The 25,435-nt window shown below is 41.7% G+C and overlaps 1 protein-coding gene across 1 annotated transcript in view; it reads left to right on the top strand.

The window, feature by feature from the left end:
- The first annotated feature begins 543 nt into the window (after positions 1-543).
- Positions 544-25,435, top strand: part of LOC134061713 (scavenger receptor cysteine-rich type 1 protein M130-like) — a 40,994-nt gene continuing 16,102 nt past the window's right edge. Inside the window, exons 1-21 of the mRNA XM_062517473.1 lie at positions 544-634; positions 2,996-3,106; positions 5,174-5,482; positions 5,576-5,884; positions 6,286-6,576; positions 6,695-7,003; positions 7,128-7,439; positions 7,599-7,913; positions 8,233-8,466; positions 8,643-8,957; positions 9,289-9,498; positions 9,692-9,751; positions 9,892-10,209; positions 10,463-10,642; positions 12,194-12,292; positions 12,826-12,897; positions 12,979-13,062; positions 15,511-15,585; positions 16,037-16,096; positions 16,387-16,461; positions 16,597-16,740. Coding sequence (XP_062373457.1) covers positions 544-634; positions 2,996-3,106; positions 5,174-5,482; positions 5,576-5,884; positions 6,286-6,576; positions 6,695-7,003; positions 7,128-7,439; positions 7,599-7,913; positions 8,233-8,466; positions 8,643-8,957; positions 9,289-9,498; positions 9,692-9,751; positions 9,892-10,209; positions 10,463-10,642; positions 12,194-12,292; positions 12,826-12,897; positions 12,979-13,062; positions 15,511-15,585; positions 16,037-16,096; positions 16,387-16,461; positions 16,597-16,740 — 3,973 coding nt within the window. The remainder of the gene's footprint in view (positions 635-2,995; positions 3,107-5,173; positions 5,483-5,575; positions 5,885-6,285; positions 6,577-6,694; positions 7,004-7,127; positions 7,440-7,598; positions 7,914-8,232; positions 8,467-8,642; positions 8,958-9,288; positions 9,499-9,691; positions 9,752-9,891; positions 10,210-10,462; positions 10,643-12,193; positions 12,293-12,825; positions 12,898-12,978; positions 13,063-15,510; positions 15,586-16,036; positions 16,097-16,386; positions 16,462-16,596; positions 16,741-25,435) is intronic.

The following is a 25,435-nucleotide window of genomic DNA, read 5'->3' as shown; positions in this document are numbered from 1 at the left end:
ATGGAAAAAGGCATTTCTTGATATGGTGTTAATGTGTGCATTGAACGAGATGGTATTGTCCAGTATGACACCAAGGCTCTTGACCTGTTTGGAACAAGGGATGGTGCTGCCATCTACACAGATGGTGATAGGTTCCATCTTAGTAAGAGCTGATTTGGAGCCAACCAGTAGCAACTCAGTCTTACTGCTATTCAGCTTCAGGCAATTTTGTGTCATCCACACGTTGATGTCATGGAGGCAGGCAGTAAGTGCAGCTGGCGGAAGGGTGGCAGTAGGTTTCACTGAAAAGTAAAGCTGGGTGTCATCAGCATAGCAGTGAAATTGAACATCATGTTGCCTGAGGATAGTGCCAAGTGGAAGAAGGTAGATAATGAACAACAGAGGGCCCAACACAGATCCCTGGGGCACCCCTCTTGTCACAGCAGTACTCTCAGACTTGCAGCTCATCATTTGTACGCACTGTGTCCTACCAGAGAGATAGGAGGTGAACCACTGGTGAGCACTGCCACGCACTCCGATATTAGCTAAACGTTCCAGTAGAACATGGTGAGAGATGGTATCAAAGGCTGCGCTGAGATCAAGGAGAATCAGAATGGAAATAAGTCCACCATCAGCTGCACAGAGGAGATCATTAGTAATCTTAACCATGGCCGTTTCAGTACTGTGCATAGGACGAAATCCAGATTGGAATGGCTCAAAGAGATCATTGTCCTTCAGGTGATACTGGAGTTGAGTCGCCACTATTTTCTCAAGCACTTTGGAGAGAAAGGGCAAGTTAGATATAGGCCTGTAATTGTTGAGGTTGTTAGAATCCAATCCAGGTTTTTTCAGCGTTGGTCTGACAATGGCTGTTTTAAAGGCAGATGGTACAGTGCCAGAGAGAAGAGAGGTGGTTAGAATTGATGTAATCATCGGAGCAATAGATGGCAGGCAACTCTTAACCAGGCTAGTTGGAAGAGGGTCCAGCTGACAGGTGGAGGAATTGCACTTTTTGATGAGGCCACAGATGGCACTTTCAGTAGGGAGACTGAATTCACAGAGTTCATTGTTGTAAGATGAGCCCAGGGTGCACTGTGAGTATGGATGGTTCAGCTGATTAATTGAACATTCTAATTGCTGATGGATTGCCTCAATTTTGGTATTAAAAAAGTTCAAGAAGGCTGAGCAGCGTTCATCAGAGAGTTCTTGATGGGTGATGTTATCAGGTGGCTTAAGAAGACCAGTAACAGTGGAAAAGAGGGTCCTGGTGTTTCCATGTCCTTGACTGATTATCTTTGCATAGTATGATCTTTTTGCAGCACAGAGAGCATTTTTATACTCATGTACGTGTTCAGAGTACATGTCTTTATGCACAGTAAGACCAGTCTTTTTTGACAGCCGCTCCAAGCGTCGGCCCAAGGATTTCATATGCCGAAGTTCTGGCGTAAACCAAGGAGCGGAGTGCACAAATGAAACAGTGCGCGTCTTCATAGGAGCAACTTTGTCAAGTGCTGTATACAAACATTCATTATAGTGATCAACTAAATCCCCTAATGAACTATTCAGAGCAGGTGAGGGATAAGTGGCAATTAGAGAAGTGAGTTCCTCAGGTTCCACCTTTTTGATGTTGCGATATGACATCACACGCTGAACCTTGGACTTCATGACTTCATATATATGTATAGATATACACGCTAAAGCTGTCAGGGAAGCACTGCAGAGAAATATGCAAACATAATCGCCAATCCTGCATAGTTTCTCTTTAATTATAGGATCTTCAATCAATATATATATTTTTTCTCACATTTTACGTAGATACAAATGGTATCACTTATGGCTCTGGAAATTATGTTGCTCCAAAATTCAGCATGAGTACCCAAGATGTTTAATAGATCAAATTCCTGCTTTGGGAGAGTAGAACTGCTTCACAATACAACCTGGGCCATGGTGTGCCGTGCTGCAGGATGCAGAGGTTGTGTGTTGTCAGCTGGACTGTGGGGCTCCTAGAGATGAATGAAGCAGTGCATTTGGAGAGGGTGATGGCCTAGTGTGTGAGACCCATCTTACTGTAAGCCTACGGCGTCTTTTGAAACAAATGCCGTTCAGAATGATTACAGCGTCCAGTTCAGGACAACAGGCTTCTTCTTGCGCTCACATACATTCCTAGAGCGCCACTGGGCGGCCACTCTCAGTCACCCCAGCCAGCTGAGCTTATGGGGTCAGCTGGTCAGTGCTCTCTTTCGGCCACTCAGAGGCTGGAATGTCTTGGGCTCAACCTCAACCCCAAGCATGTGATAGCCAATCTGACATTGTTACAATGTGCTCTCTGTGCACTCAGGTAGACAGTACATTTTTACAAACACACCTCATCCACAAGGGGGCACCAGCTTGCTTCTTTCACCTGGTATCTATTTATGGGTTTGCAGCTCGATGGGGTCACTGTTCTCTCCTTTCTTTACTTACGGTGTCAGAAGTGGGATGGCTTGCCATAAAGCCATTGCAAGTGTGCCCAATATGTGAGCCGTATGAGGGACCCCTATGATAGGTAGACCCCTGTGTGAAGGGCCCCAGAGATGGGTGAAGCACTAGTGTGTGGGGCACCCTGGGATAGGAGAAATATGGCTGGTGGATGTGCCAGTGGGAGAAGTGTGGAGGGACGCCAGTGTAAGTGAAATGCATGGGTATGGGAAGGATCCCAAGTGATAGGAGGTAAGCTTGTGTCCTCTTGCATTGCATCCACCATTACACTCTGACCACCACGTTATCACACACACCTGGGTTGGGGACTCTGGTCTATTCAACACAGATTCCTTACACTTATCGCAAGTTGCTTGCCGGGCCTTGACTTCCTAACAGACAAGCAATCAATAGGCAGATATTCATGCTGGCATAGCCTGGGAGAGATCACCAGTGTGCGTTCATGGCTTACTGGGCGTTACAAGGCTTACTGGGCGTTACAAGCTGCTCAGATTGATAAGACAGTATTGAATTACACTGTCCCACTGGTGTTCCCCAGAGACAGTTAGCACTGGTGTGAAGCTGAGCCGAGTGAACTGCTGGATGGCAGAGACCCCAGATGGCTCCCTCCACAGCTGGAGGGCCGTGTACGAGGGCAGTAGTGCCAGTGGTGTGCTGTTAGCACCCAGAGATGCCTCCACATCAACACACTAGAGCTAGCTGAAACACCTCCGGCTCCCTGGCTGTTGGGTTGTCATGTCTGAATCAAAGCGGACAACACAGCGACGGTGGCGTTCCTCAACCACCAGGGCAGGGTGTCTTACGCTCCCCTCAGCTCTGCCACCTGGTGATTGTGGGCACGCATGGTGATCTGTGGTCACTATGTGCAATTACAGTTTTTTACGATTGTTTACACACAAAAATATTTTTTTTCACACAATTAGCAAAATTTTACTCCAAGGAGCAAAACACCTCCACAGATTTGCACAACATTACACACAATGTCTGCTTCACCCTTTTTGCAAAACATTACACACAGTGATTTGTAAAACTCTACACACATTTCCACACCTTAGACACAGATAAGGATTGTGAGGTTACTTCCTTGTCATTACAAAGCCCTGGATCGCCAATGACTACACTAATGAACGAATTGGATAATCACATCCACCAGGTGTGTAAGCACACATGTGCAAATTTGAAAACGCATTACTCAGGTGTGCTATACAGTCTTGTTGCTTTTGCAGTAGTTGCTCTTCAGAGTCAAAGTGTGTACTTTATGCAGTAGTTTTTGTTTGTCTACAGATTTTATTTGTTCAATTGATTTCATTGTTGGTTGATTATTGTTAAGTATTGAAAGAAATACTTGAAATATTCAGTCTACAGCAGTCTTCAGTGTTGTACAGTGCAAGTGCAAGTTTATAGACCTATTTATGTACACTTTCCCTATGTCGAACTAATCATGAAGAATGTTGTGGGTTTGTCACTATTTTTTGGACATCTAAATGATCCCTTACATAACAATGCCTGGGCAAAAATCTATTTCCTAATTTTTCTTTTTACAAATGCGTTTTGCATTTATCACTGCTGTGTGAATCTGGCTGCGATAGTGTCTGATCATTGAGGACTGTGTTTGTTAAATGACAACTAATAGCATTTTTACAAATATGTGTATATGTTTTGACTGAAGTGTGTATGTTTTGACTGAAGTGTGTTTGTTTTGACTGAAGTGTTTCATTTTGCAAAGAATCTAGGAATTATGCAAACTGAGTGTGGCATTTGGATACTTGTGCTTAAATTTTGTTAAAAAGAACTCGGTTTGAAAAATTGTGTGTAAGCAATTGAAAAAAACTGTAATTCATCTGGTGCACAGAAAATGTGTGTGGTATATGGTAGTCCACGCTCTTGTGTCACCAGTGTCACAAGAGCTTCAACTGACTATGGAGGCTGTCATTAATGTCAATGGCTCAACCTCTGCATGCGTATGGCGTACTGCGAAAGCCATGCTGTCAGCTACACTGACCACTCTGCGTCATCAGCATCAACAGTTACCTAGCGTGTTACCACGGCTTAACTAAAATACTCCCAAAACTAGCTTGGATGCTAAGAGCCTGTCAGGACTCTGCCTGTTGTCCTTGTTGTCCCTCGCTGCCTGTTCATCCACAGCTGGGCTCCAGACACATGTCAGTATGGTGCTTGGTCTAAACTGTCAGCTTGTGTTCAAGACTGTTAACCATGTGTGGGGCACCCTGATAGAAATACATAACAATATCAAGGCTCTATCTCAGGGGTGTCCAAACTTTTTGGCTCAAGGGCCATATTGGGTCTTGAAAATTGGCCAGTATAATATATATATATGCTATTTAAATGATAATAATGATAATAATGATGATAGTATTCTCATGTGTCTATAGGACTATAGGAGCAAAGGTAGGAGATTCTGGGTCTTGGAGAACAAAATGGGAATCAGAGGACATGTCATTGTTGCATAGCATGTGAACTAGTATTTGTTGTTTGTACCTAGTAGATGTTTGCTGTACAGTATGTGACAACTTTTTGTCTTAGAAAGTTAATTACATCACTTAGAGGGTAACACAGATTGTCTTTAAACTATTATAAACACATTTAATTACACTGATGTAAAGTGAGGGAAGTATGTTAACGGTATATTTGATGCATTATTTGTGATTAATACATGGTGATGAAGTTTGCATTATTGTCTTTCTTTGACCTTCAGCTCGAGTACCCAGGCTATCTAATGGACCCAACCCCTGCTCCGGGAGAGTGGAGGTGTTTCATAAAGAGAAATGGGCCTCAGTGTGCAATGCTGCCTTTGACTGGCAGGATGCAGAGGTTGTGTGTCGAGAACTGGACTGTGGGGCTCCTGTAGAGGTGCTGGGAGCAGCTGCATTTGGAGAGGGAGAGGGCCAGGTGTGGTCAGAGGAGATCCAGTGTGGAGGCAACGAGACTCAGATTCAACTCTGCCCAACATCCCCTATGAACCACAACTGCTCACATAGGATGGATACAGGACTTATTTGTGGAGGTTAAAACAAATATGATATTATTGGCTTCATGATAACAAATCTGCCAATTATTACTGTCCCAATATATCATCATCTCTTTATTTCCACTCTAGATGCAGTGAGGTTGGTGAATGGCAGCAGTCGCTGTTCTGGAAGAGTTGAAGTTCTACACAGAGGACTGTGGGGCACAGTGTGTGATAACGGATGGGACCTGCGTGATGCTGCAGTGGTGTGTAGAGAGCTGGGCTGTGGAGTGGCTGTAGAAGCTCTCAAAGGTGCTCAGTTTGGACAGGGCTCAGGAGACATTTGGATGAGTGGTGTAGAGTGTGTGTGGTCTGAGTCCACAGTGAAGGACTGCAACTCACACAGATGGGGTGCAGAAAACTGTGGTCATCATCAGGATGCAGGAGTCATCTGCTCAGGTGGGCTAACTGAAAGCAGTACTATTTCAGTTCATCACATGTATTACACTTTTTAAAAACTATGCCAGTGTGTGAAGTGATAGGATCATTTAGATAAACATACACACATGAGCATGTATACATTTAAATATTTTAATATGCATGCTATTTATAGTTACACATTAGTATCAGAAATAGATAGACATCAATAAATGGGATGGTGGTAGTGTAATGGTTAAAGATCTATTTCCAGAAATATTTTTGGCTCAATTCCTTGCTGCCACTGTTATGCCTTTGAGCAAGACACTTAACTCTGGGTTACTCTAGGATGACTCGTCCTAGTAACAATGGACATTTTTGAGTTGCTTAGGATAAAAGTGTGAGTCAAATTGAATGAAAGAATAAATGATGGTGAATTGCAGGAGTCCAACTGGGTCATTCTTACTGCTCTTGGAGAGTGAAACTGCTTCATAAGGAGACAAGACACACTCTATGCAACACCACATTTGACCAGCAGGATGCAGAGGTTGTGTGTAGACAGCTGGACTGTGGGGCTCCTGTAGAGGTGCTGGCAGCAGCTGCATTTGGAGAGGGAGAGGGCCAGGTGTGGTCAGAGGAAATCCAGTGTGGAGGCAACGAGACTCACCTCTGCCCGACATCACATATTAACCACAACTGCTCTCACAAGCACAATGTTGGATTCATTTGTAAAGGTAACCTAAGGGTAAAAAATGGAACATTGCTATTCTTGATTCAATTCAATATTCCTTCTATTGATATTTCATTGAGCCCGTAAGAGCTGAGATGTATCTTTATTTTCTCATTCCACAGATACAGTGAGGTTGGTGGATGGGCCCAGTCGATGTTCTGGGAGAGTAGAGGTTTATCATGATGGAGAGTGGGGCACAGTGTGTGGTGCTTATTGGGACAACTTTGATACAGCAGTTGTGTGTAAAGAGGTGGGCTGTGGTGATGCTGTAGATTCCTTGAGAGATGCCCACTTTGGAGAGGGAGCAGGGAGAGTCTTGATGGCTGAGGTTGGCTGTGTGGGGTGGGAGACCAGACTAAAGAACTGCTCTCATAAGGGATTGGATGAGCACACATGCCAGCCTAAAGACAATGTTGGAGTCATCTGCTCAGGTAAGATTAACACGTGGCTTTATTATAATTATGGAAATACCCGTTCCATTATTTAAATGATCCACATTATGCATCATACATGATGTTTTGATTGCACAATACAATTCTAATTATTTCCACACAGAACACAGAGTTCCCAGGCTAGTGAACGGTTTCCACCAGTGTTCTGGAAGAGTGGAGGTGGAACATGGGATCACCTGGGACACAATGTGCGACGACACATTTGACTGGCAGGATGCAGAGGTTGTGTGTCGAGAACTGGACTGTGGGGCTCCTGTAGAGGTGCTGGGAGCAGCTGCATTTGGAGAGGGAGAGGGCCAGGTGTGGTCAGAGGAGATCCAGTGTGGAGGCAGCGAGACTCAGATTCACCTCTGCCCAACATCCCCTATGAACCACAGATGCTCCCATGCTAAGGATGTAGGACTTCTGTGTTCTGGTATTGTCTTGTTTTAGAATTATGCATTTGTCTTCTTTTAACTTTTGCAACTGTGTCTTATGTGGAGTAAGGACATCATGGCTTGTCATAATCTTGCTGATACCAACTTTTCTGTTCATAAGAATAACATTAAATGCTTTCTCATTGGGCCCTTTCCAGGATACACTGATGCCAGACTGGCCAATGGCAGTGACTCCTGCTCAGGCCGAGTGGAGCTCAAGTACCTCAGAGAGTGGGGCACAGTGTGTGATGCATCCTGGGATATGAGGGCCTCCAGCGTGCTCTGCCACCAGTTGAAGTGTGGGAGTGCTGTGGCTGTTCTAGGGGCAGAGCAGTTTGGTGAGGGGAGTGGAAGCATCTGGCCTGATGTGTTTGTGTGTGAGGGGAATGAAACTGGCCTCTCAAGATGTGGAATCTCCTCGTGGCGTCGAGCTGCATGCTCCCATAGACAGGATGCTGGAGTGATCTGCTCAGGTGAGCTCATGAGAACACCATCCCTGTAGTAGTAGTAGTTTGTTCATTAATTAATTGTGCATGTATGATTAATGGTTTATTGGCTGACAGGAAAATGTGGACACCCATGGACAGGACGCTGAAGTTTTCTGCTCAGATGAGCACATGTATACCATATATAAGAACAAAACATCAGGAATGGCAAATGTTTAGGTTGCTCAGCATAAATGCATTGGTATTTGATAACTGATTGCTTTGAGATACTTGTGTAATATGGTAACTTATAGGGGATGAAACTGTAAGCATATAAACTGTATATTAAACTGAAGAGGTTTTGCAGGTTCCTCCCTCTCCCAGTACAATGGGACGATGCGCTTGTCTGGAGAGAGGCGGTGTGAGGGAGCGGTGGAGGTTTACGTCAGTCAGAAGTGGAGGAGAGTTCTGCTGGACTCCTGGAGTCAGTCTGTATCCTCCGTGGTGTGCAGACAGCTGGCCTGCGGTTCTGCTGTTAGGTTCTTTGGTTCTACTGACACAGAGGGCGATGGGTGTGTCTCAGGGTTCCATTGTTCTGGACGTGAGACTCATCTGGGAAACTGCAGCTCTCCACAGATACTAAACTGTGCTTCTAGCCAGCAGGTGACTGTTGTCTGTTCAGGTGTGTACATTGCAAAGTCTACCAATGATCCAACAGCACAATTATATATAAACCTTTTTCTAGTGTGTTCATGTATCGCTTTTCCCCCATACCAGGCCCTCAGCCAGTCAGGTTGACAGGATCTGGAGGAGACTGTGCTGGCAGGCTGGAGGTTCTCCACAACGGCTCGTGGGGGACTGTGTGTGACGACTCCTGGGACATGCAGGATGCCCAGGTAGTGTGCAGACAGCTGCAGTGTGGCACAGCCCTCAGTGCTGAGGTCCCTGCATCCGTTCCCCCAGGAGATCTGCCCATCTGGCTGAGCGAGGTGAACTGCACAGGAGACGAGACGAGCCTGTGGGAGTGTCCTCCAGCAGAGTGGGGGCGGCACGACTGCTCACACAAAGAGGATGTGCATTTCATGTGCTCAGGTACAAACACCATTAGGCTGCTCACTGCACTATACATGTTCACAATGTACACTTCCCTTCAGGTAGCATGCCCATGTGTCGCACACACACACATTAGCACCTCTCACATATCCACCAGCTGTACCTCTCCCATCTCAGGGAGCCCCACACACTAGTCTCAGGGGTCCCTCACATAGGGGTCAACATATACAGGGGTCACACAGGGGTCAACCTGTCCTGTGGTTCTTCATACAGCTTTAACATTGGGCACACCTTCCACTTTTGACACCACATGTGCAGAGTGCAGGGCCTCCAACCCGTGACTTTTATATGAAATGTCTGTTGTCCACAGGGTTCATTCAGCTGAAACAAACCACAGACAGTCGTGGGCCATGCAACGGTGTAATAGATGTCTATTACAATGGCACCTGGGGAAACATATGTTTCAATGGCATGGACAGAAACACAGGCTCTGTGATCTGCCGTCAGTTAGGCTGTGGAGGACTTACAGTGATCATTGATGCCACCCCAACTAAAGCCAAGCAACTGATCCCTCCACGATGTAGGAAGCACGACACACACCTTGAGCAGTGCAGACCTTTTCAGTGGAGAACAGACTGCAGCACGGTTGCTGATCTAGAGTGTAAAGGTCAATACTGGTACCCCCTAAAGTTATGCTGAAGTATTATTATTGTTCAAATGGTAATCAGTTGTGTATATGTGGACTCTAATTTTTATTTTATTTTCAACTTCAGACACAGGAACTGGAACAAACCCTCATGTCATACACAAAGAGTCAGTAAAGGAATGTCCAGGTGAGATCAATGCTGTTAGTTTTCACTTTGAAACTGTTGTCCATATATGTGTGTTAGTTTGTGCGTCTGAGTGTGTGTGTGTGTGTGTGTGTGTGTGTGTGTTTGAGTGTTGTGTTTTCATAATCTCTCTCCTCTTCCAGTGTCTCCAACGCTGAGGTTGGTGGGGGGTCCCACTCGCTGCTCAGGGAGGGTGGAGGTGCTCCTGCAGGGAGAGTGGGGGACGGTGTGTGACGACTCCTGGGACAAGAGGGACGCCCAGGTGGTCTGCAGGCAGCTGGACTGTGGGGAGCCTGTGCGTGAAGGGGGGGAGCAGGGCTCATTTGGAAAGGGGAACGGCCCCATCTGGCTGGACGAGGTGAACTGCACAGGCCATGAGCACCACCTGTGGGAGTGCTGCCGCGCCCCTCTGAATCAGAGTGACTGCATCCATAAGGAGGACGCCTGGGTCACCTGCACAGGTGAGGGAGCACTCAGATGATGTAACTACCTCAGCAAAGACAACATACTGTACATGAGGTGCAGGGAAAAACACTGAAGACGTCAACATCAAAACAATTAAGGGAGTAACAGATGACCTCCGTGAAAACCACTGATTATACCAGTGATTATACTCTGACATTGTAACCGATTAATACAAGACATTAAAGACATAAGAAGATGATGTAAAAGTAAAACCTTCTGCATTTCATGTGACCATATTGCTCTCTCCAGGGCCCCCTCTTCCTCCCACCACCCCTCCTCCAGTCACCTCTGGGAGAACCACCACCCCTCCATATGAGCCTGCAGGGCTTCCTGTCTCTCCAGCGGCTGTAGCCACTCTGGGGCTCCTGCTCCTGCTGCTGCTGGGCTCACTGGCGGTGCTGTTGGGGCAGAACAGGGCACTCAGGAGAGGTGCTGCAACATCTTCATTATTTCATAAACAAGTGTTTTTAAGAGTCATTGCACGAGAAAACCAGGCAAAACCAGCAGGAAGTAGGAAGATGGGGGTCGGCCAAATCGGCTCATACTTTGTATATGTGATAAGTATGTGGAACTATGAACAGCCATATACTTAAAACCCTCAAACTCTTTTTTGTCGTGGAGTTCTGGGGCCCCTCTCAGAGAACCTCAAAAATCCAACAATTCATGGCTGAAAATGACTGAAATTGCCATTTCTACCCTGATTATCCTGATAAAGATATGAACATGAGCTTTATGTTTCCATAGAGCTTAGGTAGAATAGTTTTAAAGACCAAAAGGTGCACTATAGGGGGTTATCTGCACCACTGAAAGCAGAATTTTCATCCCTCTAAAATTGGTCATTTTTAGGAGGCATTATCTCACATTCGCAGTGGCTTTGGTGGATGGTTTTACTGTTGCTGGACAGAGGAATATCTTCTGATTCAAAAACAATTGTCGTCTAATTGGGCCACACATAATGTGCGCCGTGCCAGGAGGGTCTTTACGGGTTTTTTTTTCGGGTTTTGGAGTATAATAAACCAGGTAATAATATCTCACTATGGGTAATTTATGGTCAATTTTTGTGTCACTGTATGACAAATTGTTAAAGAAAGCTTATATTAACTAGAAAAGCACTCAAAGAGTGCAGACCTCTGCATGCATTGTTGTTCTTGGTTGTCATACATTTGAAACTAGACTATTCAGATCGCCACCAAGTGGCCATACCATGCCATTACATCGCAAACATCTGGCATTACATCTGTTTGTGATGTAATGCCATGGTATGGCCATGTGATGGCGATCTGAATATGGTTTATCATGAGCCAAAACACGAAAAATCCTGCTAAAGACCCTCCTGGCACGGCACACATTATGTGTGGCCCAATTAGACGACAATTGTTTTTGAATCAGTAGATGTTCCTTTCTCCAGCAACAGTAAAACCATCCACCAAAGCCACTGCGAATACGAGATAATGCTTCTTAAAAATGACCAAAATTTAGAGGGAGGAAAATTCTGCTTTCAGTGGTGTAGATAACCCCTCGGTGCACCTTTTGGTCTTTAAAACTATGCTACCTAGGCTCTATGGAAATATAAAGCTTATGTTCATCAGGATAATCAGGGTAGAAATGGCAATTTCAGTCATTTTCAGCCATGAATTGTTGGATTTTTGAGGGTCTCTGAGAGGGGTCCCAGAACTCCATAACAAAAAAAAACAGCTGGAGGGTTTTAAGTATATGGCTGTTCATAGTTCCACATACTTATCACATATACAAAGTATGAGCCGATTTGGCCGACCCCCATCTTCCCACCTCTGCCTGGTTTTCTCATGCAATGACTCTTAATTACATTCATGCATTCATTATGTGTAAATTAACCCTTAATGCCATCAAATGTACAACATTTATATTTAATATTTACATTATGTTTTAGTCCATGCTTTAATTAATGACTGTATTAAATATTATCACGGGGGTCGGTACCTTACTCTTCCTATCCTGCAGCTCTCTCCAAAAGGCAACATGTGGAGCTGATTGAAGCTGTCTATGAGGAGCTGGACCACAGACTGACCACAGCCGGTTCCTCCAAAGGTCGTCATAGAGGTGAGAGGTCGTCACCTCAGAAGCTATGCTACTCATGCCACGGAGGCTAAGTCTGCAGACAGGCATATTGGCAACTGTAAAATAATAATAATAATATATTTTTTTAAAAGTGACACATTGAGACATCAACCACACTATTGGCAGAATGCCTGAATTAGTTCTCTGATCTGTAAAAAAAAAAAAAAAATGAGTGATGTGCAGCTGCTCTACTGATAAGAATCTTTAGTGAGAGTTGGAGTGAAACTCATTAGCGCTTCGTGTCGTAAGATCAGAAGCAGAAAACCACTCGAGGGCTACACAGCTGCATCAAAACACCGTATGAGCGTATGGGAAAGGCGAGGAGAATCATAACTGTCAAACCACAGTGTGCAGTCATGCTGTTTGCATGTAGGCTTTGAGTACTTTAGATAATTGAATCGACTGCCCGGCATACTGCGTTGGTCTGTGTTTTATAATGTCTCTACACAAACTACACTGCGCGGTTATGTTTGTTTAGGTCAATGAATGTAACACAGTTATTATCTGTCTGACAGCACGCCTCCAATCTGACGCTGAAAATTCCTGGTATGAAGACGTGCAGGAGGATGAAAGGAGACCCATCTCAGGTAGGGATATGAGAGGGGGGCTGCTGGCCTTTTCACGGACTCCCCTCGATGTCTGATACTGATCTCTCTTTACTTTTGTAGTTGCTTCTCTGAGAGAGCCAACGGTGGAGTATGATGATGTCGCGGCTGACGAAAACGAGACCAACCTCGATATTTTATTGACAGGTGTGGCTGCTCTGGTGGGCTTATTTAAAGATACGATAGCTCTAAGCTGTGCTAGTATTAGGGCTACTACTTCTACTTCTACTTCTATGTTGTTGTTATTTTGAAGAGGAGCAGCCAGCAGCCCTCCAGGATTAGCCTATTATGGCCCGTCGAGGTAGAACTATTCAAAAATCTTTTTTTTTATTTTACCATATCGATTTTACAAATAGCCGACTCATACCGCGTGTGTCTTAACAGATTTGAGAAAGAAGAAATCTAGGACAAATAGCCTAGGCCTACAAGTTAGATTCTGCTGTGCATTCTGTCAGCGTTCTCTCGTGCGTCTGTCTGGAGCGGAAGGTGGCGCTTCGTTTCGTGGACGGTGCAGTCTGTATATTTCTTACAAACAGGCTGCAAACTTTGTTGCAGATTAAACTCACGGCCTTTTTATTTGTGAAACCTGGTGAGGTGACCGAAACGTTTTGTTTCCATTGCTCTTCATAGGGTCTATTTTCTCCGTGAACGTTCGTCTTTAAACTTTTTGACAAAAAAAAATCTCTCTCTGCTAAATCCAAGCTGATTGTATAGAATGATGTAGTAACCTATACGAACAATTATTCAGATAACCGTCTTTATTAATGAACTGTAAAGTTAGGCTGAGTAAACATACGAAGGTATTGCACAAACTGCGTCGCTTGCAAGGCGTATTGGTATGTTACATTGGACTCATCTCGAGACCCTAACCACAAGCCTATATCGATGCGCTAAAACTAGATTGCCTTTAAAACACACACGGTAGCATAACTGTCTGGACGCTAATATTGTAGGCAAATAATAAGCATATTGTATGCCAGGAGGTGGGTCAACCAAGTATTTCAAAATAAAAGTAAGACATACTATATCCACAGTGGTGTAGTGGTCCCTGGAGAAGTGGGTATACTCTCGGTTTTCACCTTAATAAATAAATAAATACATTGTCCAGAAAAAAAGCCATGTTCTCGAAACAGTGACATGTAGACCAGGGGTGGGCATTTTTCCCCCCCAAGGGGCCACATGAGAAACTGGTACTGTTGAGGAGGGCCGAACTCAAAACACAGAACTCAAGTCTGAACTCAATTCTGTTCAATTATATTCTGTTCTTATTTAACATTAAGTAAATCATATGGTTTTGGTTACTATAGTAAGAACAGGTGAAAATGTGAGGGAGACATAGCCTAATAAAAACAGCAATATGTATGTCCAGTATTTAATCCTCATTCTCAAAAAAATTTGACATTGATATGTTTTTTTCCCCCCAGTTTACAAAGACTGGTACAAAGAATAGTAGGCTATAATTGGGCTAGCTAGGCCATGGAAATGTGAAGGAGTCAGTACAAACATGTGCCTCCATTTGATCAACACTCAGCAATTTGTCAAAGACCATCATTAAATGGTACTATACATACAGAGCAAATGTGGAGCAGACAATAGTAGGCTATGTCAGTAGTTAATCAACATTCACAAATAAAACTTTTTTGTGAATGTAGGGTGTTTTTGCTTTAATGCACTGATTGGTCAACTCGCTCTGCTGTGTGTTGATCCGGCTGCTCCAAGCAACCTGTGGGTAACGTCGCTAGTTCGCTAACATAAGCTTTGCAAATAAACTCAGACATATTTTGGTTACAATTACGGGGTATTCCGATTGTAAACTGTCTATCAGTAACATTTTGAAATCAACTATTCGTATCGCCACCAAGCAGCAGTAGGAGTTAGACATTCTGGCTACCGTTGCGCTGGTAAGCGACGCAAACAAAACGTTGACAGGTTGTCACCGCCGATGCAACTGCATTGTGTCGATGCGAAACTCTACTCACCAGCACATCAGTGAGGGTGTCGTATGCATCCACGCACAAACGTATGGGTGTAAGAAAGCTTTACAAATAAAAGCAACGATGTTGATTTGCGTGCATTATCTCTATGATAGGCTCTTGGCTACTGTTTTTTCATGGACCTTACGCGGGCCGGTCTGGGAAAGGCATCAAGGGGGTTTAGAAGTGGGTATACGCGATGTTGACTGAAAAATAAGTGGGTATACGCCGTATACCTGCGTATACCCTGGACTACACCACTGTATATCCAAAGTAGTCATTAGAATAAGTTTAGCTCCGTGTTGAGCAGTCCATCATTGTCAAAATTAATGTAGGCTACATTTTTTTCACAATATTCACAATATTGAAAGGGTAAATACAACCGAGTTCATTAAAAGTATTTAATCACTCAAGTAGACGATCAGTGTGCCTATATGCTTTTTCACGAGTTGCTTTTATCCATTCGCCGTGTAACTGCGTGTAGACAATCCACCGAAGCGCGTTTAAATGTTAGAATCTGGTCCGCGGCCAGAATTACTCCGAAATTACACTACATAAATTGTATTTCATTGTATTACAGTACATTGTCATGCATATGTTAAAGATGTTTTGCTTGATTCAGGAGAGGCGAAGAGAGAGGAGTACGATGATGTGGAGGATGACGTCACGAGTGTGGAGAAGTCATCTGAGGTGACTGGTGAGTGAGATCAAAGAGAGACCGAGGCAGAGTGTGCTCATCAGTAGCAGGGGAGCAACTTCGCACAAAATGCTGCTCTTTGCAAAGATGGATCTCAAATTTCTGATTGGGTTGCTTTTTATTGTTTAATATTGTCCACTCATCCTTTGGGGCAGCCGTGGTGCACTGGTTAGTTCATCGGGCTGGTAACCGGAGGGTTGCCGGTTCGATCCCCGACCAGTCCACCACGGCTGAAGTGCCCTTGAGCAAGGCACCTAACCCCTCACTGCTCCCCGAGCGCCGCTGGTTGGGCAGGCAGCTCACTGCTCTGGGTTGTGTGATTCACCTCACTGTGTGTTCACTGTGTGCTGTGTGTTCACTAATTCGGTTGAATTGGGTTAAATGCAGAGAACTGAATTTCCCTCACGGGATCAAAAAAGTATATATTCTATTATTTTCTATTCTTCCACAGACTACATAGAGAACGCAGGATATGATGACGTGGGAGACAGTGATGTGGGACTCATATCAGGTAGGAATGTCATCCCTGGACATCTCCACTTGGACTTTCCACCGTTAGTAATCACTCAGAATTTCCATTGATTCAAAAATAGAGAGCGGTGTTTTTGTAATGGCACTTTTGACAGTTATTGAGTGGGAAAATTGAGTAAATGGAGTAGGGTGACTTCAATTTAGAAGGACCAGTGGGGCTGGGAGTGTTATTCTATTAAGCCATGTATAACATGCAGCTGAAATGAGAGATGATATAGAGCCAGTGGCTGGTGGAGGTGGATGATTTAATGAGAGAATTTCTGTCCACAGAGTCTTTGAGAGAAGAGGGGCTGGAGGATTATGATGACATCACCACTGATGAGAATGGCATTAAAATGACCAAGGGTGAGTGTATGATCATTATTTCATGAGGTTACTATGCCATACCATATTCACAGATGAAATACGTATGCAAAATGTAATGATTTTGTCCCAGTCTTTCTTAATGTGCATGATTGTTGGATGTTTATTTAATTTAAGCAGTGAAGGACACACACCATGCCAATGAAAAAGAACAGGAGTATTACGATGACATCATGAATGAAGATGACCTTCAAATGACATCAGGTGTTGCAGGGATGATGACAGCAGACCAAGATCAAGAGTATGGTGGCATCATCACAGGTGAGTAGTCCATTGTCCAGTCATATCTATATTTGTTTGTGTTGTTGTTGTTGCTGTGTTTACTTCAATGCAATGCTTAACACTAAGATTTCAACTGCATTATACATATTGCTTACATTTCTGTCACTTCTGTCACTCACTTTTTTATCTAATGTTTTTGGACCAATTTAGTTGTTGCAGTAAATGCCTTAAATATTACAGTGTTATAAATAAATTAACACAAATTCCTTGATTTCAGTATTGATCAGTAGCCTATACATTTGTTTTGATTGGTCAGTGGAGTGAGTGACTACTGTTGTTGTTGCTAGGGATTGATTATGATGACGTGGGGGCGGAGTCTGAGGAGTGACACATGCAGAGGCCAGCAGAGCAGAGGACTCACATCAGCTGTGGTGGACTGGAGCTCTGAGATTATTGTTGAGATGTCTTATATATTTGATAGCTTATGACAAAAAGATCTTTGATATCTTATGACAAAAAGTATGTGCAAAGCTTATTTTTACAATTGATATTTTGTAGGTGTTATAATGCCATTTATATTCCAAAAATGTATTTTTTTATATATATCTATGCTGTGATTTGTAGGCCATGTACTTTTGTGTTTTTAGCATTTATATTTACTGAAAACTTTAGATTCATTGTCAATTCAGTGTTACTTACTGTAAAACATGTTACTGTCACCATTTTTTGGAGTGATCGCCCCCTACTTTCTTATCAGTATTGCATCTCGCGGACGCGTCATGTTCGCTTGCGACGACGTGCACGACCGACACACCAAACGACCGCAAAATACGCGAGGCAGCCATGATGCGAACACGAACGCGTTGTCTGCAGCAAGTCTTAACCCGGCTTAATGCTCACAGCCTCCCATCACCATGCTAACATTTGACTGGATGACAGATATGTTTTCTGTGTGTATGTTGACGGGACACATTCCTTAGTTGGTTGTATGAACTCACTACAGGCAAAAATTGCTGTCCAAAAAACTAGAAATTTGAAATGCTTATTGACCTGTGATTACAACCCTGAATGGATGATAAATAAACAATGTTCTTCAATAATACTGCAGTTTACACACAGTTTTTTTTAGGTATACGCAAGGAATGATTGTCTAGAGAGTCAGCATCTTCAGATAGATCTTACACCACAAAAGTTTTTCACAATCAAGTTCACTTGCTGCACATGTACACATACTGTTTGATCCTCGATTCTGGCAATACATTGAGCTTAGAGGTATTTACACATCATGCTTATGATGCAACATGTTGATTGGGTGGAATAGTGTCTGGCTCAGTCAAAGTACAGTACATTGTTCCTTACCCACACACAGATCCAGGACTACAAACCATATGATGGTGATAATATACATTTAGTAAGCAAAAAGGTAAAAAATCACCGCTCATCCGTGTGAGGTGCAGGATTAAGAGTGACTGGATATTTAAGAGAAGAATCCGCACACTTCAAGTCTTTGTGAAAAATTTGCTTTACTGATAGCAAGCTTTCGGTCGTTAGACCTTCTGCCGGCCGAAGGTCTAACGACCGAAAGCTTGCTATCAGTAAAGCAAATTTTTCACAAAGACTTGAAGTGTGCGGATTCTTCTCTTAGATAATATACATTTAAATTCAATTCAATTAAGTGAAATTGAAATTAATTTATATTTTTAATAGTGTCATACTGACTAGAATAAGACACACTCAAATAAAAAGAGAGGGTTTGGACAGGTGGGTGGAGCATCCCCCACTAATGTGCAACCCAGGCCCAGAGGTCATGGTGAATGAGCACCTGGTGGCATTTAGAGGCTGCTGTTCATTGAAAGAAAACAAACTCAAATTCATCACATTTTTTTTTCAGTACAACATTTGTTAGAATACCACTGCCTCAGACAGTGCACCATGGTGACCCCGGCTGTCGTGGGCCTGGTGAGCTCTGCTGATAGGAGCTCTACAGCGCCCCTCTTATTGCAACTTGTAAAACTATGGTCAGATAATGAACTGCAGCTAACTCTTAAAAACATTGTTCATATATTTATTATTTCATGAGTTCGGCAGCTGAGACATCCACAAGTATGGCAGTAAGGCAAGATAATATCTGATGCTCATGGCCTCCCATCTCCATGCTAACATTTGACTGGAGGGGTGATATATTTTGTGTGTGTGTCTAGATTGAATACATTGCTGTTTTAGGCCTATGAGTCCCCCTACAGGCCAAAATATGCAATTGTTGTCAAAAACCTAGAATTGCAAAATGCTTCTGGACTTGTAATGTAACCCTGAATAGATGATAAATAACCAGTGTCCATCAATTATACTGCAGTTTACACACTATTTCTGAGCCTTTATATATTTAATAATGTCTGGGGCTTAAAAAGTCTACACAAGGAATGCTTGTCTAGACTGAGCATCTTCAGATATAGATCTTACACCACAACGCTTTTCACAGTCAAAATCACTTGCTGTAAATGCATAGCTACTTTGCAATCCTCGAGTCTGGCAAGCGATTGAACCAAGCCTAGATCCTTCCATGCTCATGATGCAACATGTTGACTGGGTGGAATAGTGTATGTCCATATTACAGTAAATAGAACAAAACACACTCAAATAAAAAAGAGAGGGTTTGGGCAGGTGGGTGGAGCATCCTCCACTAATGTGCAACCCAGGCCCAGAGGTCATGATGAATGAGCACCTGCTGCCATCTAGAGGCTGCTGTCCATTCTAACACAACACAAAAGCTCAAATGCATCACATCTTCTTCAGTACAACATTTGTTAGAATATCACTGCCTCAGATAATGCACCATGGTGACCCTGGCTACTCGCTCCTGTCATGGGCCTGTGATCTCTGCTGATAGGAGCTCTACAGCGCCCCCCTTATTGCAACATGTAAAACTGTGGTCAGATAATGAACTGCAGCTAACCCTTAAAAACACTGTTGATATTTATTTAGTATTCTATGAGTTCGGCAGCTGTATCTAGGTTGAACACATTTCTAAGTTGGTTGCACGAGTCCCCCTACAGGCCAAAATGTGCATTTTTTGCCAAAAACATACAATTTAAAAATTCTTCTGGACCTGTAATGTAACCCTGAATAGACGATAAATAAACAGTGTCCGTCAATTATACTGCAGTTTACACACGTATGCTATTTCTGAGACTTATATATTTAACTAGAAATGCAATTCCAAGGAATTACCAGTGCATGAAAATGCAAAAATATATAGATAGATAATGTAGATATGGTTACTAAGGTGTAGCTAGGGTAAACATGGTGGTTGCATAGTTTAAAGAGAGTTAATGTGTGAAGGTAGACAGTTTAAAGGTTAAACATTCCAGTTGTAACTTAACTAATGATTTCTAAAAGGTATGTTAAAATGTTAACAATGATAACCAGGTTGATTGGTTTACTAAGCTAATGATTTCTAACAGTTATGGTAAAAATGTTAACAATGCTAACTATGTTAACAATGCTAACCAGGTTGATCAGCTAACTTAACTAATGATTTCTAACAAAAATGTTAAAAATGTTAACTATGCTAACAATGCTAACTATGCTAGCAATGTTAACCAGGTTGATTCGCTAACCTAGCTAATGATTTCTATCAGTTATGCTAAAAATGCTAACTATGCTAACAATGCTAACTATGCTAACCAGGTTGATTAGCTAACTTAGCTAATCATTTCTAGCTGTTATGCTAAAAATGCTAACTATGCTAACAATGCTAACTATGTTAGCAATGCTAACTAGGTTGATTAGCTAACTTAGCTAATCATTTCTAGGAGCTATGCTAAAAATGCTAACGATGCTAACTATGCTAACCATGCTAACTAGCTAACTTGCTACTGAGAACTTTTATTTTGAAACATTTGTTGATAGGGTATCCATGGCTGCCACTATCAGGAATAAAGAAGTTACTGTAGTAAAATCATGTTGGTTGCTATGGAAACGGTCATAAACGCTTAATTTTGATGGTTGCTATGTTGGTTGCCAGGTACATGGAGGTCTCATGTAGTTGACTGGAGGCATAGTTGATGATAACTGACAGTTGGAATGGTTGAACAGTTAAATAGTTGAGTAGTTTCAATGGTTAAATGATTTAATAGTGTATTATTGCAGTGAGGACTTTTATTTTGAAACGGTTGTGGAAAGACGAAACAGGTTAACAGGATATGTAGTCTTCACAGAGAGTTGTATGCTTAAAGCCTGAGAGAGAGAGGGCTGCTGCAGGTGGGGCTGGCCACCTGGCATAAGATTCTAATTGCTTAACGACCCGACTGTGATGTCATAGAGGCCAATGTTAAGTCTATGGGGAAATTTTTAATAGTTTTTAATTTATAGTTTAAAAAGTATAAAAGTTACAAAGTTGAAAAATACTTATACCCTATTGAAGACCTACGTTACAACGTTTGAATGAAGTTTCTAGGTTAAACGGTTCAAGCTGAATAGAAAAAATGAATTTGGTAAGCGGAATAATAATAACTAGAAATGCAATTCCAAGGAATTACCAGTGCATGAAAATGCAAAAAAAAAAATATAGATAGATAATGTAGATATGGTTACTAAGGTGTAGCTAGGGTAAACATGGTGGTTGCAGAGTTTAAAGAAAGCTGATAGTGTGAAGGTAGACAGTTTAAAGCTTAAACATTCCAGTTCTAACCTAACTAATGATTTCTAACAAATGTTAGAAACAGATGCTGTAAACAGATGTTAACTATGCTAACAATGATAACCATTGGTTATCATTAGCTAAGTTATGGTAATCATTAACTTAGCTAATGATTTCTAGCAGTTATGGTAAAAATGCTAACAATGTTAGCACTGTTAACTATGTTAACAATGCTAACCAGGTTGATTAGCTAACTTAGCTAATGATTTCTAGCAGTAATGTTAACAATGCTAACCATGCTAACTATGCTAACCAGGTTGATTAGCTGACTTAGTTGATGATTTCTAGCAGTTATGTTAAAAATGCTAACTATGCTAACTATGTCAACAATGCTAACTAGGTTGATTAGCTAACTTAGCGAATCATTCCTAGCAGCTATGCTAAAAAATGCTAACAATGCTAACTATGCTAACCATGCTAACTAGCTAACTTGTTACTGAGGACTTCTATTTTGAAACATTTGTTGATAGGGTTTCCATGGCTGCCACTATCAGGAATAAAGAAGTTACTATAGTAAAATAATGTTGGTTGCTATGGAAACGGTCATAAACGCTTAATTTTAATGGTTGTACATGGAGGTCTCATGTAGTTGACTGAAGGCATAGTTGAAGATAACCGACAGTTGGAATAGTTGAACAGTTAAATAGTTGAGTAGTTTCAATGGTTAAATGATTTAATAGTGTATTATTGCAGTGAGGACTTTTATTTTGAAACAGTTGTGGAAAGAGAGTTCAACAGGATATGTAGTCTTCACAGAGAGATTGTATGCTTAAAGCCTGAGAGAGAGAGCTGCTGCAGGTGTAGCTGGCCACCTGGCATAAGATTCTAATTGCTTAATGATCCGATTGTGATGTCATAGAGGCCAATGTTAAGTCTATGGGGAAATTTTTAATAGTTTTTAATTTATAGTTTAAAAAGTATAAAAGTTACAAAGTTGAAAAATACTTAGCAGCATTCCCCTATTTAAGACCTACGTTGCGACGTTTGAATGAAGTTTCTAAGTTAAACGGTTCAAGCTGAATAGAAAAAATGAATTTGGTAAGCGGAATAATAATAAGAAGAAGAAGAAGAAGAAGAAGCCTAGGAAGAACAGTACAGTGCATTTTCATGCACTGTAACTAGAAATGTAATTCCAAGGAATTACCAGTGCATGAAATGCAAAAATAGATAGATAATGTAGATATGGTTACCAAGGTGTAGCTAGGGTAAATATGGTGGTTGCATAGTTTACAGAGAGTTGATAGTGTGAAGGTAGACAGTTTAAAGCTGAAACATTTTGATTTGCTGATTTCTATTCATGTTAAAATGTTAACTATGGTAACAATGATAACCAGGTTGATTGGTTAACTTAGCTACTGATTTCATGCAGTAATGGTAAAAAGGTTAACTATGCTAACTATGCTCACAGTGTTAACCAGGTTGATTAGCTAACTTAGCTAATGATTTCTAGCAGTTATGCTAAAAATGCTAACTATGCTAGCAATGCTAACTATGGTAACAATGCTAACTTAAACTAACAATGCTAACCAGGTTGATTAGCTAACTTGACTGATGATTTCTAGCAATAATGCTAAAAATGCTAACAATGCTAAAATTGCTAACAATGCTAACCAGGTTGATTAGCTAACTTAGTTAGATGTTTTTTGCAGTTATGCTAAAAATGCTAACTATGCTAACAATGTTAACTATGCTAACCATGCTAACTAGCTAACTTGCTAGTGAGGACTTTTATTTTGAAACATTTGTTGCTAGGGTATCCATGGTGGCCACTATCAGGAAGCAAGAAGTTACTGCAGCATAATCATGTTGGTTGCTATGGAAACGGTCATAAACGCTTAATTTTAATGGTTGGTATGTTGATTGCTAGGTACATGGAGGTTTCGTGTAGTTGACTGGAGGCATAGTTGATAACTGACAGTTGGAATGGTTGAACAGTTAAATAGTTGAGTAGTTACAATGGTTAAATGATTTAATAGTGTATTATTGCAGTGAGGACCTTTATTTTGAAACAGTTGTGGACAGAGGAAGTAGTGAAACAGAATCTGTAGTCTAAATGAGATTGTATGCTTAAAGCCTGAGACAGAAGGTGCCTCTCATATAGCGTTTACGCGTCCTCTCTCGCTCCTCGATCCTCACTGATCTACATAAAGAATGATGGAGCGGCAACAATGGGATAGTCTAGCCCTTCTTCTATCTTTCTTTATGTAGATCATTGAGGATCGAGGAGCGAGGTAGGACATATAAACGCTGCTTGAGAGGCACCCACAGTAAATACTTTGAAAGTTGTATGTAGATAGTCTAATTAATGTTGATAGACAGAATGTTTAATGGATGTTGATAGGCAGATTGTTTAATAGATATTGATTGACAGTTTAATGGGTGGATGAGTGAATGGTCTGAAGAAGATGAATGGATAGAAGGTTGGATGGAATGTGCCTTATATTCTTGTTAAGAGAGACACTGATACAGCTCTCTGAGAGTAGTTGATACAGGTGTAATCAATTTAACTGGCTAGTCTTAAGAGAGAGTGTGCTTAAAGCCTGAGACAGAGTAAATCATTTAAAAGTTGAATGTAGATAGTCTAATTAATGTTGATAGACAGAGAGTTTAATGGATGTTGATAGGCAGATTGTTTAATAGATGTTGATAGACAGTTTAATGGGTGGATGAGTGAATGGTCTGAAGAAGATGAATGGATAGAAAGTTGGATGGAATGTGCCTTATATTCTTGTAGACTGGAGAGACACAGCTCTCTACTGAGAGTAGTGGATACAGATACAGGTGTAATCAATTTAACTGTCTAGTCTTAAGAGAGCCAGTGTATGTAGCCTGAGAGAGAGAGAGAGCTGCTGCAGGTGGGGCTGGCCACCTGGCATAAGATTCTAATTGCTTAATGATCCGATTGTGATGTCATAGAGGCCAATGTTAAGTCTATGGGGAAATTTGTAATAGTTTTTAATTTATAGTTTAAAAAGTATAAAAGTTGCAAAGTTGAAAAATACTTAGCAGCATTCCCCTATTTAAGACCTACGTTGCGACGTTTGAATGAAGTTTCTAAGTTAAACGGTTCAAGCTGAATAGAAAAAATGAATTTGATCAGCGGAATAATAATAAGAAGAAGAAGCCTTGGAAGAACAGTACAGTGCATTTTCATGCACTGTAATAAGAAGAAGAAGTTTTGGAAGAACAGTACAGTGCATTTTCATGCACTGTAACTAGAAATGCAATTCCAAGGAATTACCAGTGCATGAAAATGCAATTTTTTTTATAGATAGATAATGTAGATATGGTTACTAAGGTGTAGCTAGGGTAAACATGGTGGTTGCATAGTTTAAAGAAAGCTGATAGTGAAAGCTTAAACATTCCAGTTCTAACCTAACTAATGATTTCTAACAAATGTTAGAAACAGATGCTGTAAACAGATGTTAACTATGCTAAGAATGATAACCAGGTCGATCGGTTAACTTAGCTAATGATTTCTAGCAGTTATGGTAAAAATGCTAACAATGTTAGCACTGCTAACTATGTTAACAATGCTAACCAGGTTGATTAGCTACCTTAGCAAATGATTTCTAGCAGTAATGTTAAAAATGTTAACTATGCTAACAATGCTAACCAGGTTGATTAGCTGACTTAGTTGATGATTTCTAGCAGTTATGCTAAAAATGCTAACTATGCTAACAATGCTAACTATGTTAACAATGCTAACCAGGTTGATTAGCTGACTTAGCTAATCATTTCTAGCAGCTATGTTAAAAAATGTTAACAATGCTAATTATGCTAACCATGCTAACTAGCTAACTTGCTACTGAGGACTTTTATTTTGAAACATTTGTTGATAGGGTTTCCATGGCTGCCACTATCAGGAATAAAGAAGTTACTGTAGTAAACTCATGTTGGTTGCTATGGAAACGGTCATAAACGCTTCATTTTAATGGTTGCTATGTTGGTTACTAGGTACATGGAGGTCTCATGTAGTTGACTGGAGGCATAGTTGATGATAACTGACAGTTGGAATGGTTGAACAGTTAAATA

This window comes from Sardina pilchardus, chromosome 17, assembly GCF_963854185.1.
Source record: "Sardina pilchardus chromosome 17, fSarPil1.1, whole genome shotgun sequence".
NCBI lineage: Eukaryota > Metazoa > Chordata > Actinopteri > Clupeiformes > Clupeidae > Sardina > Sardina pilchardus.
The sequence above is the reverse complement of the archived record's forward strand: the minus strand, read 5'-3'. Positions and strand labels throughout refer to the sequence as shown.